The sequence below is a fragment of the Neodiprion lecontei genome, chromosome 3 (genome assembly GCF_021901455.1).
Source record: "Neodiprion lecontei isolate iyNeoLeco1 chromosome 3, iyNeoLeco1.1, whole genome shotgun sequence".
Taxonomy (NCBI): Eukaryota; Metazoa; Arthropoda; class Insecta; order Hymenoptera; family Diprionidae; genus Neodiprion; species Neodiprion lecontei.
This window is the reverse complement of record NC_060262.1, coordinates 31581615-31601036: the sequence shown is the minus strand read 5'-3', so window position 1 is coordinate 31601036 and position 19422 is coordinate 31581615. Positions and strand designations below refer to the sequence as shown.

Sequence of the window (19422 nt, the reverse complement as noted above, 5' to 3'; positions counted from 1 at the left end):
AATGGAATTATCAAAATATTTTTATTGTTTGCGGAACCTTGAAGGAAATGTACGACCTATCCGAAAATGGATTCAAAATTTGGAGAGATAAGACTTTTTTTTTACAGAAAATAACATAGAGGTCCATATTTTTCTCCTGTGACAAGAGGTGCTGAAAATTCAAAGTAAAAAATTCATCAATGTGTTTCTCGTAAACGGTAAGGTCGAGAGGTCTGAGATTTGGAGGATTTTCATACCTCAGGACGCATCATGACATACCGAAATTGCAGCCCAATCGAATTTTTCGAACTTGGCGGCTTACCTATAATTGGCGGAATCAGCCATGTATGTATATATGTTAGGCCTAATATATATATGAAAATGTAGAAACGTCAAAGTATAACGGGCCAAAATATAGAACCGTTGGAATCCCGGCCATTTTTTAACTTCAAGATTTTCGGATTTCGATTTTTCTAAATTTTCAAATTTTATGTAATGGATTTTCGAGTTTGTGGAAATTCGATATTGTGACCGTTCTATCATAAAACTGAAGCTAGCAGTCAAGAAAGTAAGCAGCCAACCCTTTTAAACTTTGTGGAATTAATAAAATTCACTTCAGTATTATTCGGATAATTGTATAAAAGTGTCGGGATTCGTGGTATTTCAAAAAATTTTGATTTTCGGATTTCACAACTTTATTAGAATGAACTTCAGAACTTTTGGCTGCTAATTCCGGATGCTAGCTCAAGCCTCGTCGTTCTATCGTGTGGCTATTTTACTTCTAGACCCTAATCCGAAGAACGCCTCGCTTTGCAAAATAAGTTCTCTTCTTTAACTTGGACGTATGTGCCCTATGCCTCGCGTGTTACACTTTGCTAGCATTTTGAGCGTGTATATGTACAGTGTACGCGAAATCGATTTTATGTCTTGAACTTTCGAGGAAAAACTCGACCGAGTTGGCTAAAATTTGTCAGGGAAATCTTAAGTAGGTACTCGGAGAAGATGCGCCATTAACCTATTCAACTTCTTCCCGCAACTTCAGATTACGAAATGGCAGTCGGTTAAACTTTTGCATCTTTCATAAGCCGCATAAAATTTTTTATAAATCTTCTTTTCGACTGATGAACAGATTGCTCATTGTTATTACTGCTGTGTTTATTATCACTGTTTTTTTTTCAAATTTCTTTTCTCTTACGCTTGCGCGATTGATTTAAAAAAACTAAGTTGAAAAGATTTTTGCGCTAGGTATGCCAAACTCGTTGAGTAATGTCTATCTCACATGAAAAAGTAGCGCCTCATGTTGAAAATTCACAAACGTAGACAGAAAATTCAGATTCAATAATTTTGACCATGGAACTATCGACAAAATAAAGCGTCTCTTTCCTTTCACGTTTCATGAATCAATAAACATAGAGTACGTTCCATCAGTAAATCAAACATCGGTAGATTTATTTGAGGACTCCAGTCAGATTGTTTGCCCTCGTTTCGTGCAAATTAAATTTTCATCATGTATGCTTTACGCAGTTCGTAACGTACCTGTACCCGCCCCCTGCAGATGGCTTCGCGCAGGCGATCACGGGCCCCGATGAAGGGTAAGCTGCCGGTCAAGAGAACGTGGAGAAGAACTCCGGCCGCCCAAACATCTCCAGCCTTCCCGTACTGTCGTCGTTGAATAACTTCCGGTGCCATGAAGTGCGGACATCCGACTCGTCCTGCTTGGCCATGTGCAAGAATCGGAAAAATTATAGAACAACATCCGGTGGACGCGTCGAACGATTTTCATCGCTGCTTCGTAAGCTCAACGAAAATAGAAACTGAGACAAAAAAAAAAAAAAACAAAAGCAAAGAAAAGAAAAAACTATCGCAAAAACAACGAAATCGTTTACAGGCAGCAAATCACGATAACGATTTTCGTTGCAATAATTATGTCGCATCCTGTTTCCTTTTCTCTATGAATAGAACCGCGTGCAATTGGTCGATTTCAACAACGATTTTCCATCCAGAATGATTCTTCCTACACGTAAAAATACAAGGCAATAAAAAGTAGCGGGTCCTCCAGAGGCTAGGGGCGTAAATTGTTCTATTATGCATCGGGATAGGAGCTAGTAGGTATATTGCTGCAGCCTTGCGACGCGCCGCGAATAAAGATTTGGAGAATCAAGGGTCCCACCTTTACGACGGGTCCTACATTCGCTGCGACAGTAGCGAATGAAATCCGCATCCATACCTCCGGGGAATTGTGTCGATTTTTTTGCGGTGCATCCCGCACCTCTCAATGTTCCTCGGAAAAATCCTCTGGTTTTTAAAAAATACAAAGAAAATGACTCATCTCGCGCTGATATATTCTTCCTCTAGATTTTCTCCCTGAAAACTGTCGAGGTAGTTATCTCGGTCCGGAAACAGCGCGACCCTCAACTCGCGTCGCGATCTAGAGAAATAAGATAATCCGACGCGAATGAGGACCACCGGCGACGAGCCACGCAAAACGGTATAGGTACACTTAAGGGTGGCCGACTTTTAGGACTGGACGTTACTGTAATCTCTAAACTTCCTGCCGGGGAGTCCTTTAGCTTCGTTGCCACCGAGGTTGGCATTTAGGATTCGTTGAAACTTAAGCTGCGCGACTTTTTCGCTAGTTTCTTTAAATTTTGGATGCCGTTGTATAAAAACGAATGAATTCGCTCGGTAAGTGGTTCGAAATGGCGAATATATGATATGGCTTGAGGCTGAGACGCGTTATATTTGTTCAATTCAAGTAATTGAGTTATCAGGTGCAGTAACAAGTCCTTCCAAATGCTTCTTGTACATAAATCAGCATGCGTTTCGCGTCCCATGAAGAAACAGCCTCCAAGGAGTTTGATTGACTCGTGAAGGATTCTAAAACGAGATGCTAGAGTTAATTGAAAGTGTCATTTCCACGGTGCGACACGAATGCTTTTCACACCGCTTTTCCCACTTCCTCACATCGGGCGATTTCCAATCTGACGGAGAGGTCATTCGACCATTGGTGATAAATTGTTCTCATACTTTCGATAACTTTGGAAATCGCAATTCAACCCGAGTGGCTTTTTGTAGATTGAAAATGTTTACGTGGGAATTGGAGATTCGATGGGCACTATACAGTGGCAAACGGCGAGTTGTAGCTGCTGTGCCGTCCCTCAAATTAGGTATTCAAGATGTAAACGCACGGATGCAAGAGAGAACCGTTGTTGAAAATTCCTCGGTTGAATCGAATAAAACTTTGACGGTAGCTGATCGGTGTGCTGCCGACAAACCACGAGTACAGTGCCCGAAAGCACTAGAAGTGCAAAGATCCGAGATGCTAAGCCCTTCTCGAACACGAACCGCGGGCAAATTCAAATTAGATTTGCGTCACGCGATTCACGATTTAAATCATTCTGCATAGTCGTTGTCAAAACCAACCAAGTGCTGTTGAATTGTTTTTTCCGCAGGCAGTTAATTATGCAGTGTACCCGGAATATCGACACGAAAAGGCATTTGAGAAAAAAGAAAAAAAAAGTTAACACGCAACTGCAGCAAGAGTGCAATGTGGTATGCGAACAGAATGCAACATATCTTAACCATCTGGTGATAAAAACTCTAGACGAAAGAAAGCCACACACAATGCTTGATTCTCTATCTCAGGGCCGCGGTTTGATGCCAGAGTGTGTTTCCAAACCCATTGATTGCACAGCATCAGAATATGCTCGACGCTTTCAATGCTTCTTACAACAGCGTAAGAAGTGGTAGAGCATTTCAATGAACGCCAATTTTCAAGGCGTGAATAAGTTTCCAACAACAAGAGATCGGAAGAAATACTGCGCACAAAGTAAGCAATTGTTTTAATGGATGTAACAAGACGGAATTAACCAATTCGGTCAATTGGTTTGCACACACTGTGGCTTCCCAGTTCATATGCGTTCAGTTTATTGTAGTAACCAGCACAGAGGAGAGATCCCATTGTAAATCTCTGCGGCGCTGATTGCCCAAACGTGTCAAATAAAAGCAATATATATATATACATACATATACATATATATTTATGCATGTACGAATAATATGCAAGTGCTATTTCTATTTGCGACGCAACACCGAACACTCAGAACGATGCATAGACGAAATAACGACAATGACAAACATGTATTTAGTATAAATGCTAGCTTTGAAGCGGGGAATATCGATGAAGCTGTACATTAAAATGATACGATGTTTCAGAAGCAATTAACGTAATAACGAAACGGTAGCAGGCAAAATATATTATTGATACGGTAGTTTTGATGTCACGAACGTTCGAAACGCTTACATGTATACTATGTTATGTATAATGTGTATGTATACATTAGGTTGAGCCAAAAGAAAAAGAACAAATCATTTTCTCAAACCTGCGTTAAAATTTTGGTAGAGCATCTCGAATAGTATATCTCATCTAAATATGAGCTCTTAATATTGATATTTACAGATGCTTATTTTGTTTTTTCTATTTTCCATTTAAATAACACGTAAAGAAAATCGGAAAACTTTAGAATTTTATTTTTCGTAAACGGCTCGACTTATAAACTATCTAAATACAAATTCTTCAAGGAAATTTTGTGCTCTATAAAAAAGTACCAAGGTCAAATCTTCCTATCTCTGACCGATTAAGAGATATTCGCCTATAAACTTTGGATCATCTTGAAAATCTATTAATCAGCTAAAGTTAGGAAAATTTTTCTCCAGTACTTTTTTATAGAGCGTGAAATTTCCTACAAGAATCTGTATTTAGATGGGTCATAAGTCAAACCGTTTACGAAAAATAAAATTCTAAAGTTTTCCGATTTTCTTTACGTGTTATTTAAATGGAAAATGGAGGAAACAAAACAGACACCTCTAAATATCAATATTGAGCGGTCATATGTAGATGAGATATACTATTTGAGATGCTCTACTGAAATTTTGATGCACGTTTGAAAAAAACAAATGTTTCTTTTTTTTGCATACTCTAATATACATATACCTGGTATTGATATTCGAAAATAAACAAATATACGATAAACATAAGCGTTGCGGAAGAATTATGAATTATTCGTAAGTATCGCACAGCTCAATAATTAAATATGGGAGCATCAAAAATCGCGTTTCTTGTGTATAGTAAGAAAAGTGAATCGATGAATGCGGGAGTAATTTTTAACTCGTAACAAAACTTGTTCGTACCGAAGAGTAACATCGAATAACGGTCGCAATTATAATCGTGTTTTCTTTCTTCCTTCCTTCCTTTTTTATTTTTTTACTTTTTGTTTTCGTTTTAAATAGCTCGCATTTACTTGATTTGAGAGCAGGTATGACTTTTGCGTCTATACATACCTACTTATAAAATTTAAAAAAGACGGAAATGACACGGCGCCTGGAAAATGTCAAGTATAAAATTTTACCGCCTGGCTATATAAGTGCAGGTTATGAGGTAAATGAAAGTAAGGATAAAACGAAAGCCGGAACTCGTGAAAACGACGCGCGGTCTCGCTACTTCCACGAATTTCCACGTCTTTGCCAAAATTCCGCAACGGACTTGGAAAGATTGGGTCCGTTGATATTGACTCGCGATTCGTTTTCTAAACACGATACGAGGCTGTCATCCACCGACCTGCGTCGTATAAACGTTATTGGAACGGCGCTTGAATGTGAACAACGTTCGTTGGTTCGCGTTGCGGTTCGGCGACGCGACGTAGCAGGGTGCAGGGCATTGTTTCAATCTGCAAACTCTCGACTAACTGCGAAACCGCGGCTCTATTTGTCTTCAAAATCGATTACTCCTTCCTTCTTTCCCCACCGTCCTTCTCTGTTCCTCCGCTTTCGCCTCCTCTTTCGATTACCCTGCATTTCCGAACCCGTCCCGCAATTTCTCTTCCTCTCGTTTTGCTTTTTGTGCTATATTCGATACAACATGTCGGAATGTTCTCCATTTCATAATCTCTATTTTCATTCGTCGATACTCGAAATAACGGCTCCGTACCTGATCGGAAAACGTTAATATTTTCGCAATTTTAAAAACAATGCACACACGTGACTACTCGTACCGTACCAGATGTGTTTTTTCGTTTTTGTTTGTTTTTTCACGAATACGTACTCATTGCTCGTGCATTGCATATCGTTCGAAGAGATAGAAAAGCTCTATATTCAACGAACTGGGAACATATCTACTCTCGTTGAATTTAAATGGGCTTTGTGACGATCTGCAATATCTCTAATCTCAATATTGACACAATAATCACAGTGATAAAAAAAAAATAAATAAATAAAAGAAGAACGCTATCCGAATATTTGGCGATTTATACACCACTATATGAACGCTACTGCGGAGCGAACGAATCGTAAAAGCTTATCCGCAAACCACGAATAACTATTTGCATATAAACACGTATACCTACGGTGTAAAATTGATGATAAAATTAACTAACATGTACAACGTAGGTTTAATTGTCTGCACGTGACGAAATGATGGACGGACGGACAGACGGACAAACGGAGGGTATTTACGTTACATATGTCGTACGTAAGTGTACACAAACTAACGCATTACGTTGCTGCTACGTTATATTACGCCTAGGCGGAAAAACACAACACACGCACACATGTGGACGGAGCCACCTAAACACGACTATGATAACTATGAGTGGTATAGTACAGTAGCTATACATACGTACTATGGCACAGGCGAAAAACTGAAGAGAATTAATCGTAAAAGAAAGGGCACGAAACACACGAGACACAATTATCCTAATTCCTACGATCGAAGCAAATTTTTCAAACAACATTATTTATGTGTACAGGTGTAATGATACGTGTTCGCACATTACCACAGAACTACTTGTATGCTGATTCGATTTCTTTTAAACGAGGCGAAAATATGCCAAGGCACTAGAAATCCTTCAGCGATAAGTTTTATTCAACGCTAAGGCTAATTGGTATATTGTTGATACTGTTATTCTTGCGCCGGGTTGTCGCAGTTCTGTGAAAGTATTTATTAATTTATCGACTTTACACGGTGAAACGAATTTTGAAAAACTTAAAACTCGAGTGCAGAGACGTTACGGCGCAAAAACATTTTCACGTACCCATGCGTCTGCGAATACAGAGAATTATACGTATTGTACGATACGTCGTCGATAAACGCATACCGTCAACGTAACAGTAATGAGTGAAACTGGGGAATACCGATTTTCTCCTCCGTGTCGCTGACAAGCGAGTCCTCCGCATCTGTCAGGTCCTCGAAAGGGAAATTGCTGCTTGGAGGCGCAGTCGGTCCTACCGAAATAATAATAATAAAGAAATGTCTAATCGGTAGGGTCATTTGTAATTTTTGCTAAACGATTATTGAGAAGGGATAGAGGTTATCTGTGTGTAAAATACAATGAACAAGTAAACGAGTAAATAAATGTAAATGAGTGATCAACGTGAATTGGCCTTCGCTCACGCGCAAGATTCACGCGTGGAATTAAACGCACGATACAACAGAGCACCTATGCGAACTGCTTCCGAACGTGCTGAGGAATACATTTGCGATTTCAGCAGCTATTCGTAAGCCCGCTACAGTGAAGCATAACAAGTAGGTATAACGTATGCATTTGGATTATACAAGATTAGAGCAGCCGCAATTCGTTACGCGGGGGTCGAGGGACGTTTCGCCCCCGCGATTTTCGTCTAGCTTTTATTTTTATACCTTTCTATTATTATTATACGTTTATTTCGCGCCAAGGAAACGCCTCGTTTTTCCTAGGAAAGTATAGTATACCTAGTATATTTTATACGGTATAGTAAATTTTCCGAGTGTAGCGCAGGCTTTTACAGGCTCGGAATACCAAGTGATAAGGATACTCGATCGGTCACGTTTTCACTTCGTATTCTGCGCAGTGTAACCGTTAGGAGTAACGTACCACAGGAAATAATTAATTCACGGTTAACTTAATTACACTGCGGCACCAGACTGAAGGAATTCAGTTTTTCCATAATTAATTTCATTGCATCATCGTCGTTATCGCGTATCGCAATTTAGCAGAACATGTTAAATAACATCTATGGCCTTGATACGCCTGATCTGCAAATTTTACCATATGAGATAAACTTGTTTGTTGCTGCGATTTTAACGCGTGTGACGGCTTGTGTTACATTATACACGCGTAGGCATCGTGCAGGCGTAAGCACAAATAAATTTCATCACGATGACGGTTATTATCGCACGGAATTGATTATATTCTCACGAGAGCAATTGTCCGATATGGCGTTAATTGATTTTTATTTTTATTAATTACTATTTTTAACGTAACCTACAGCCATGGGCATGCTGCGGAGTTAAACGCCTACCGGTTTATGAAAATACAGCTACAAGTGTTTTTTGTTTACTTCTTCTTGGAAAGCAAATTTTTTTTTCGGAGCTTAAAAAATTTCATTAAGTACAGATCAAAACTGCTACGTTCCAAAGGCTGTACAGTAAGGTGGTTCTTATTTTGATCATGCCGGATGTATGGAAAAAACTTGGCCGGAACTCCGAATTTGATCGATATAAAAATTCTACCGTTTGACGGGGCGTGTTAGAGTTGTCGAAAAATTCAGGGTTGCAGCCAATTTTTCTTCTGTATACGTTGATTACTTTGAAAGGTAAGCGCGAAGAAATTCAGAAGAAAAAAAGAAGAACCACCCTACTGTGCAGTACCAGAATGAAATATAAGCTACGAGCGAACATAATAACGGCTAAACTCAATTATGAACATTAATTTTTGTCTAGACTAGCAATGAAATTAATTCTGAAAGGGCCACGTTGCATGCAATTTCTCTCTGACGCGTACACAAGTAATTTCATACACGTTAACTGTATGCCAAGGAGTTGACGAACACCTTATATCGTAGAACAATTTCTATGCAGGGACTGTAAGTAATTCACTGTGTTGATACGTATGCGTATGTACGTACAAATATAAGTTTAAAAATTCTTTTGCTTGTTTTTGTTTTTTTTTTTTTGTCGAGTACTGCAAAACTTTCCATGCATTATAATTTTGTCATATTCTTTATACACGACTGTCACGTGCAGATAATTATATAATTACATAATTGTCATATGTGTATATTAGGGTGTTTCAAAAAAAGACGAATTTTTTTTTTTTTCTTATGGTGTCCAAAAGTTGATAGTATATCTAAAAACAGAAATTTTGGCGCCAATATGAGCTCTTAATATCAATAGGAAGGTTTGCCTCTATCCATTTCTTTATTTTTCATTTAAATAACACGGGAATTTTTTTTTTTTTATTTTTGAATTTTTATTACTTTGGAACGGTTCATCGTAACAACAATCTGAAAAAAGAGATTTGTAGGAAATTTCACGCTCTACAAAAAACGCCCGAAGATCAAAGTTCCTCAGATCAAAGGTTTCAAAGATATCAGCGATCAAAAATAACACTAATCAAAAATTTCAAATATTTTCCAATAAAACTACAAAAAAATATCGTGTGCCATATTTATATTGTTTTTTATGTAAAATTAATTTAATTCTGTTAACCTGAGACTGTAAACTTTTTTTTTTGCTAACCAATTCAATACTTAACTCACAAAAAGCACAAATACATAAATATAAAGGTTAAAAATATCACATAAATGATTATTGCGGTGAGAATGTATCGCTATTCTCAAGACTCGGGATAATTTTTTCTTCTTGACTCCGCGTTTGAAAAGCAAGATATTACTCTACAAACATCTGTAATACGTAAAACGAAGCATATATTGTTCGATGCTTCAAGTATAAATCATACATCATACGCAAGGACATTTAATTCAGGAAAGTCTAAATATATGATATTAAATTGAAACTTCGTGAAAATTAATTAGCGAACGACGATATTGCAGAACCATTGGAGAGCATTTTGAATCATTTAAATTGCGAGAATTCACTTTTGGAAATTCGGAAGATCATATTTGTAAAATGCATAAAATTTCTAGCTTAATTTTGGTATCAGTGCCACCTCTCAACGGAAATTCGTGACCTCATCTTTGAACAGTCTACAAATTGCTGTCTGTAATGTGTTAAGAATCGCGAAAATATAATTCTCACATGTACTTGGAAGAGGAGAGCTTACTCAATTCTCGCACCCTTATAGTGGTTTTCAGATTTTCCTAGCGAATACAGACTTTGAATAGGTTTAATTGAATAGGTGAGTCTTAAATACCGTTACGCACTTACAAAATGTGAAGACACTCGCCGCTAATGATTTCGTGCAGAGCGAACACCAGAGACAATGCGTGGGTACAAAATGTGAAAAAAGCTCTTTTCACCGGCCGTAATGCAGAAGAGCTATCGTTGACTATCGCGACGCTACCCGAGTATAACTGCAATAAGCGATGTTATTGCGAAGCATTTCCAGCTAGTGTCATGTTCATCTATTGTGCGACAAAGGCCGAGGGGTTGATCGTTGCTTCTATGAACCAGCGTACACCCGAAGGACTTGATAAAGCTTAAATCGACCCCGAGTGAATTCACATTCAAACCTCCGCCGGCGTGTAATTTTTTACTGACGTTGCCGGCTAACATGGACGATTACGTCCTGGGCCTTCATCTAGATGCCCGCTTCATATTCCGAAATTTTCTATGAGCGAATTAGTAGAAATTGCTGAACAGTGAAAAATTCCCGGGACACCGATAAGTGAGAAGGTCAGCTTAGCCGATATCGTCCGTGTCGGCCTGCGGAGGGTTAAGTGACTTTGGGCGAGTTCAAAAGCTTCCAATGCTCGAATTAGCGTAAACCTGACTTAAGGAAGAATGGCCAACCCCTTGGCGTGAGTATGATGCGCGGGTAAACAAGGTGATGGAGAGTGTCGAGAGCGATGTTGAAAAGCTGTCAGCAGCGCGGGTGAAATTGACAAGACCAACGGTGTGAGGCGTGTATAAATAACAGGAGTGAAAATGCGTCTAATAATTGATAAACAACGAATGACGGCGGTAATTGCGAGTGAAAGGACGACGGGAATAGATGTACGACGTATATTCTATGAGTAAGAGAAGTTGGAAGGAGGCCGAGGTGGGGGATCGGAGGCAAGCAGGCAAGCGATAGCGACTTCTCTCACATTATGGCAGAAAGGCGTGCGCCAAGGTGCCTGCGTGTGAGCGTCTGTGCGTGTGTGTACACGTACGTATGCAATAATAGATAATGCGCGATAGCAGTCGGGAAGAATGAAGGCGTCGTGTGTGGTTCGAGGGTGTAACGAAACGGCACAAGGTCCTGGGGAAGCGATGAGAAAAGGTTAGGTCAGGCTTACCCTCGATGTCGGCCTTCAAGTAGAGCTGCCCCTTTGGGCTCAGACTTCGCCGATACTCGCTCGTGAAACACTCTGCATTCATTCAAACCAAATACAGGTTATCAAACCTACCTTATACAACTTCGTATCACGGCATATGTCTACCTACATATACAGGATTACTTTTTCTTTAACCGGATGGGTCACCCTTCACCAGCTTCTTAGCGAGACAATTGTTAATTTTAATCGAATTTTTCACTTGCTCTCATTTTTTATACGACAATGTACTCGCGAATCATTACACGTTGAAAGTGACAGTTGAATACAGTGCTAATTGTCCTTTGCAACTAGAAATTTTGATTCAAATCTGAACACTGTGTATATAATTATAAGGTGATATATTATGTGAGTTAAAGACGTTTCTCATTCGTATAACAATTAACGGCAGTGATTTTCGAGTTCCTAAACAATGTTTGTAAATTTAACCCCAAATTTATGCAATGTGATATTGAAAATTCTCTGAACACCTGCCGATTTAGTTTCCACGCCTACGATTTCGTATCTCGGAGGAACGTGAGCCGCATTTCGCGGATCGGGGCGTGAGTTATATGGGGGGATTTTTTACGTCACTATTAAAAAGACATTGATAAAAGAGCCAGAAAATTCACCTCGCACGATGTAAGACGATCTGAAAGTGCAGGTATCGGACAATTGAGAATGAGTGTCGGATAAATTGACTTTGTGGAAATATTCTGATAAATTTCAAAGTTACCTAACTCTTTCTTTCGTGTATCGTAAAGAAGAAGTTCAATTAACGCGCTAAGCGAAGTTTGGCGAACTTGTCAAAAACGTTCAACAACTTCGCTCGACAAGTGCGAGGTGAAATTTGCTTCACGCTCGTAGCCCTGACGTCACTTTACAATCTTAATTTAAACCCTTTAGCTTTTCGGTGACAAAGAGGAAGCGTCAGAAAAGAGGATTTTGAAAGTTAAAATTTTCCGAAACACGTTGTTAAATAAGTGTGTCAAAATAAAGCAGCACTCTGTGTAGATTTTAAAGTGATCATTCAAGACCTCGACGGGCTTTTTATCCATGTGCAATAATGCGATTGTACAACCGACGCCATACGCGATAAGTAGTAAATTGATCCAATGTTCGGTCAAGATATTGTTACTACTAATGATCGTCAAAGTTCTAGCCCATAAATCAGCACAAGATATTAGTACAAGGTAATTAGTAAGGAATTTAACCTAAAGTTGCACACTGTACGATAATAATAATGTAAATAATCATAATAGTAACGGTGAGAATATTAAGAAAGATCTGTCACTTGAATACATGTATAAAATATCAAAAATTATACGTAGTAGAAAAAAATCAGTACATGATATTATGCGTAACTGCAGCGATTATTATATATATAATGGAACCATAGTGGAGGATGAATAATCAGAGAATCTATAATTATAATAAAATGCTTTTGCGGCCGCTGCATTCTCCGCATCATCCCCGCCACATTGAACATTGAAAATTTCGAATGCGACTGCCAGTACAATAATTATCGAAGCAAAATTAGTGTATAATATAATACAAGATCGCAAGAAGAGCATCCAACAACGAAATTAAAACATTTATACAATGTCTCATAGACGATTCAATTTATAGGGCCATTTACGTAACAGAAGTACGTTACTGTTATAGAATAGGCCGATATAACAATGGCAATACTAAATCAGAGAGGCAGTATTCAAAGCGATCGCGAATTCATACCGGCGAATAGGGCGACCTAAACACGAATATAATACAGTTGGAAACTTTGCGAAATATTGTGAATGGCCTCGGGTTCTCTGCGTTATACTTACAAGATCGCATATTTCGTCCGATTTATTAATTGGCCAAGTTGCCGGATTGTTATATACGACGTGAATTAGGTGAATTTTGTCAGCCGAATGCAATGCGCGATATCGCGTATAAAGGAAGATCCGAAAAAGAAGAAACAGGCTATCGTTTACGCATTTCCCTTTGCCGAATAGAAAATTCAACGTCCCGTTACCCGAATGCCAAAATATTGTTATTCCGACCAATTTCATTTCTAACGGGCTTTCTTTGATGCCAAAAGTACGAGGCAGCTGCGACGGTCGTTTGAAAGGTTCCAGAAAATTGCGCCACCAGTCTACCGGTGACCTTTAGCGGTGAAAATAAAGCTCGGAGCTTTGAAACGTCGGCGTAAGCACGATGCCTGAAAAAAGGGAGTAGAATTCGGACGCGCGGTATGCACAGCTCGTTATACGCAGGTATCGTCGTCAATTCAAAGGGGAACATGACTCGAGAATTTTGACGAAGGCACGACTTCTGGTTAATTTGTATTCGCATTAGCGAGCGGTGCGCAATGCGCCGCACTCTGTAACCGACGAGTGAAACATTGCACTGGAAAATGAAGAAATCATCTCCCATGCGACGTCCCCACGAACTGTGTGCACGTATCAGTTTCATCCCATGCTTCGCGACGCACGTAATTCTCACCCTATCTCTCGCTGCGTCTACGAAGGAGGATTAACAGAGCCGAACGAGCGGTATGAACAGACTTCAAGAGCCAACGGAAGTGAGCAGCGCGTAAGACGTGCTCTTTTCATGTGATACACTGGCAACTATCCGGCAACAGGTCGTCCAACGCAGCTATGGTCGGTGGTGAGAGCAGGTATAACGATAGACCATAGAGGAAGAATGAAAAAGGCCGGTTCACGGCTGTCTTTGATTGAAATCACTTGAGGGTGAGCGCCTTTGGGTTAGGAAAAGAGACGACGGACTGTTTTTTATCCCTTACATCTCTGTACCGTGCAGTGGAGTCGATAAAAGGCTTACAACATGACGTTAAGTCTCAAGGGATTTTCGTTACGAACAAACGTCGAAGCTATCCAGAATTCTGCCTCTCTGACACTAACTCTCCGACGTTAATTACTGTACAATTTACGTATGTGCATGATGATATACGCGAAGAGAAATTCGAGGAAACGACTTTAGACGAATTTATACTTTTGTCATGAGATAAGGTGCTGTACCTACTCTCATACTGTCAATCATTCGAGGGGTTAATCCTACTTAATGTTACCCGAAATCTTATGACTCTATGGTGTTAAGTACGGAAATCAGGTGTCTAATTATATACTTACAATACATGACTACTACACATACGAATGTTCTGCATTTATACATATATATATATACATATACATACACAGATACATGTATTCACCGTATTTCCAGACAGAGAAACGTGGGTGAAAATCAACTAGCCAAGTCTAGCGGAGAAAAAGAGCTGGGAATAAACACATCGTGTAAATTTCTCGGCACGCAGGAATTTAATACAAAATCGAAATAATCATATCTCTATCTAGATGAATATGTGTGTATATATATACATAATGTGTGTATATGTATACATATAATTATATACATACATATGTATGTTTGCACGTGTACAAAATACCACAATATGCGGGAGAATAATGTGTAAACGTACCGACGCCGTTTGTTTGCGACGCTGGCAGCTGGACCGCAACGCCAAATCCGCGTAGCTTGACAGGGGCGGAATTTTCCCGACCTGCTAAGAGCGCGCACTGCGGCTTCAGGTCCCGGTGGATTATGTCGTTCTCATGACAGTATCGAAGGGCTTCCAGAATCTGCCGCATGTAGTGACTGGAAGAAATTTTCATAGTTAAACATTTTCGACAGATCGCGCGGATTTCTAGGATAAAAGGTCAAGAGCTAAGGTTCAGCCCGAATGCCGTGCGAGCCGAAAGTTCTGCCGGTAAGGTACGAGTATCCATGGGTGTACTTTGGAGCAACCGAATAACGTCTGACCTTCTTTCTTGGGTCGCGAGGGACGGGAAAAGAAATTCAACCCGAGTCAGTATAAATCTGAGAAGACTCCCACCGAATGTGATAAGGATGGAAAATTGCGTGCAGGGGTATTTCACTTATTATGGATCGGTGACGAATTTTCACAGGAAAAGATCTCAACAGGTACGTTGAAATGAACAGTTTGCAGGAACGTGCTCGAATTTGCGTCGACTGTTCCCGCGACGTCGAGAATGAAGGTGCTTTAATCAAGAGGAAGGAGAAAATTGGCGAGAAGATTGAAACAGCGAGGGTGACAATGAATTTTGTGAATTAAGGCGTGTGGAAAACTAATGAAAAAGAGTAATTCGTTTTTATTAATTAGCGGTGGTACGAAGTCCTTCAAGTTATACAATGTATCTGTACGTACGTTACTCTCCAACGTATATAAAAAGAATTCCACAACGTAAATTACCACTTAACGCGTTCATTGAAACAACAATTCTCAACTAGTTTTACGTCTTTTTTGCACGGTGTAAAACGTGAGTAGCTATCATCAGTCGTGCTTGCGTGATGTAACGGATTGACGGAGATTTTGGATCTCGCAATAATGTGCTTCTTCTCATTGATCATTGGGATAGAGCTATTTTACCGCAAGCTCTATTTCCAAGTTTAAATAAAGGCTCTTATTGCTCATAGACCCTCGAACAAACCATTCTACGTTGTATGGTTGACGAAACAAGTAACCGCGATCATGAACTTATGACCGAGGAATGCTCTCGCATTTGTCACGCATGGATATATAAGGGAAAATTAATCTCTGACCTGGCAACTGCTTCGCTGTAGACGAAACCAGCTGTGGCACGACGCACAACTTCGAAGCAAAGGTCCGATCCGTCCATGCTGTGGATTAAAACGGGTATAAATGATTATTCACCACCGGCAAGGAGAATAAAATCCTAGTATTGTGTTCAAAGAATATACAGATGAGAATTCTTATCGATACTCAAACGAGGTCAACTACTTCTTATATTAATGCATGGTATTTGATACGCACGATATGCTCTTAGCTGCATCAAATTTACTCACTGATTGCATATTGTCAGATTTATGTGACGTACCTACCTCTGTAATCTAGTTCGTTTGATTCATAAATTTACTGAAATCACGTCTATAATTACTACCTTCAAGATTTCTGCATCTGCAAGAACGAACTATCGCTAGAGCCGTAGCTTTCACACCATCGTTCTGGCAATGCGAACAAAAGTTCTGTGAAACATCTTGTAATAGGATTTTATAAAAAGAGTATAAAACCGCAACTAGATTATCAAATGACAAAAAAGAAAGTTCGATATAGCTCTGTTCGTGGAATGACTGTTGAAAAGTTACAGTTTGTCGACGTTCATTTTTGCTGATGTAGAAATCTCTCGAGGTTATCGACTTATTTTTCTTGCAACGCTGTAGGTTCAAAAACTGAATCAGTGAATTCGGTGATCTCCTTTTCCAAGCGAGTTTTCTCGTCAGGTATGTTCGCAAAATAGTTCGTTTGCCTATTCCGACGAAAAAGTTTGAGGGTAACAGACTTTACAATGAAAAGAACTGATCAAGAAACTTGTCAAAACATCTCGAGTTAGGTAAGCCTTTAAAGAGGACGACACTTGAATTGTATCCCATGGACTGAATTCAAGTAAACTCGTTATCATCTAAGGCCCACCGTACGATACATGTAAATTGTGTAAATGGGGCTGTATCCGCAGAACATACTCACTATTCGAACACCATGTAAAGCATTCCTTCGGAACTGTAGGTCTCCAAGAGTTCCACGATGTGGGGATGTTTCAGCATGTGACATATCGTTGCCTCGCGTTTCAAGTCTGTAACATCCGTGCGACATAATATGCATTGGGCATACACTGTAGTTGGGCAAATTTTTGAAAGAGTATTTGGACAGTTCGTAGAATCAGGATAGAGTAAGGATTTTAGAGATGTCCTGTGGCGGCTGTGTCATATTGCAACAGGAGCCTGGTACGAAGAAACTTTTCGAATGCTAACGAGTAAGCTGGAGCTTGACCCACATTACCCTTTCTGCGACTGTATCTTGTCGTGAGAGTAAATCCCCGGCGTGCAAAAGTTGAAGCTCGTGAAAAGAAGCGCGGTAATTAGCGGATGGTAATTACCGTGTATTGTTATCACGCCCGGGGGTTACTGAGAATGAACTAGGTAGTAAACTAAAATAACAATAACGACGCGTGTCTACACAGAGAGACAATGAGAAACAACCATATTTTAAATCAACTTTTTCGAACGCGTTGATATCAATGTTCCGAAAAAAAACGTTCCAAAGCACGTATATTAAAATAGGCAATCGATCGATACGCGGAATATTTTATTCCAGACGTAAAGTTTTCTCGGTTGAATCGCAAGTTCTTATTAAAACGTGTTTCGGTGTTGGTAAAATTTATACGCTTCTACACTTTTGTAAAAGGGGAATATACGCTGGGTACTTTCTTCAGGCAAAAATACATCTCAAGATATCACAAATCTGGCAATGCGCGTTCGAAGCGCAATTGTGGTACATCCCTTATGGACTATGACATGGATTCTTTCCGCTTAAAGCGATAACACCTGAAGCGTTATAGGTGAGATATTGATTACTGCTTGATGTTGGTCGAAATGTTTATCTAAGAACGTGAATTAAAAGATTACTTTGTGAATGTAATTGAATGTAGGGTGTGTAGAAGTGTCTTCATAAATAGCAGGTTTTTGAGTGATAGAAGGGATCAAAATGTGAGATGTTCAAAGGTGGTCTGGGAGAAGCAGGGGGTCACGCATAGCTGAGTAGGCACTTTTCAGATATATGCAAGTCCGAGGAGACGTGAAAGATAGAGGGACAAGATGAGAAGTATGAGGTTACAGTTAAGAGATAAAAGTGGCAGTCCGAGACTCGGCCGGATATTACAATTGTATGATTTTTGGACGAAACGTAGGATGCGTGAGACCAGTTTCCTTCAAGTCGTGTTTAATACTACACCAACCGACGCATTATTTTCTTTTGTATTTTGTTTACCAATCCACAGAAATGTCCTTCCAATTTTCCCCAATGGCAGTGTAACAGCCCCCTTTTCTATTTATGACATGATACTCGAGGGGGGGGGGGGGGGGGGGGATCAATCCAATGCTCAGTAAAAATTTACTCCCACGTTCAAGACGCCAGTGAATCATTGCCGCATAATCGGAGAACAGAGATGAAAAACTTGTAGCAAAATGGTTTAACCCTTAAAGTTAACAGAGTCAATCAGTAGTTTCATTAATCATCGGAGGGCACATAACGGTCACGCAGATGTTAAAGGAAAAGAAGAATCTCGCGCTCAGTGACGACTGCCGAGTTAATAACCTTAATTCCTCTAATGGATTCCCGGGAGTATTTTCGGACAAGAAATCACCTCGGAAGACGCACAATGCAGCGAAGCCCATTATGCTTGCGCAACCAGGACTCAGGTGGGAGTCATATCCATCAGTGCTCCTAATGATGTATAACAGGTTAGTTGGGACGACACGAGATTGAGGGTTGACGGGTCGAATGAACAACGCAACAAGAACGCAGTTGCCTGGATGTTACTCCAGCTGTGATACCTCGTTTTATTCAGTTAAGAGTTCTTATTGTTAATATTTAGGCAAACAGACCCCTGCCTACCTGGTCCGCCACTTACTGATCGTGTCTTTCAATGCAAAGAATTACGAACATTGAGCGCACGTTATTTCTGTCCGAGAAAAGCTCGTTAAGCTCTTTCCACTTTTCGGAAAAAAATTATTTTCGCGAGAAGATTATAAGTGAGTATTCGTTTTTTTTTTTTTTTTGTCCTTCAGGGTGATTTTGTTATGAAAAAATGCCTGGCAACATACGATATTCGATCTTCTCAGTAGAGACAACTATTATTACTTGGATTTAACAAACTTTTATCTCCTTAGTTTTATAAGTAGGGTTAGATAACTGTCACACACTTGTCAAATTTAATTGTTTCGATTAGATTATCTAATCGTCAGCTTCAAAAGCTATCTGATAATTCAGTGACAACGAGTCTGCATATATTAGATAAAGGCGCAATCGGTGTGAGAAAATTGAGAGAACCGTTTTCCATCGATAACTTGTGCATGACTAGGTTTCTAGTGTACAGCAAAATAGCCTGCAAAAGCAGTCCCAGAAACGTTGATGAATAAATATTATAAGTTTCGCATGTACGTACCTATCCAAAATGGTACACAGACTCGGCTAGTGGGATGTAGTGTAGCCTACTCTTGCAAGACTTGGATAAAAATACATTTTCAGGGATTTTTCAGACCGAGAAACCAATT

At 39.6% G+C, this 19422-nt stretch overlaps 1 protein-coding gene across 14 annotated transcripts in view; it reads right to left on the bottom strand.

Moving 5' to 3' along the window:
- The window catches only part of LOC107218166 (peripheral plasma membrane protein CASK), a 144731-nt gene that overhangs the window by 112256 nt on the left and 13053 nt on the right, over positions 1 to 19422 (bottom strand). For 7 of the 14 annotated variants that reach the window (XM_046735133.1, XM_046735135.1, XM_046735138.1 and 4 more), the window contains exons 3-8: positions 16838 to 16943; positions 15895 to 15972; positions 14753 to 14928; positions 11254 to 11325; positions 7168 to 7257; positions 1516 to 1694 (exon numbers count right to left, since the gene is read on the bottom strand). In XM_046735133.1, the coding sequence (XP_046591089.1) occupies positions 1516 to 1694; positions 7168 to 7257; positions 11254 to 11325; positions 14753 to 14928; positions 15895 to 15972; positions 16838 to 16943 (701 nt within the window). The remainder of the gene's footprint in view (positions 1 to 1515; positions 1695 to 7167; positions 7258 to 11253; positions 11326 to 14752; positions 14929 to 15894; positions 15973 to 16837; positions 16944 to 19422) is intronic. The other 7 variants (XM_046735142.1, XM_015655941.2, XM_015655942.2 and 4 more) reach the window with 5 other exon arrangements.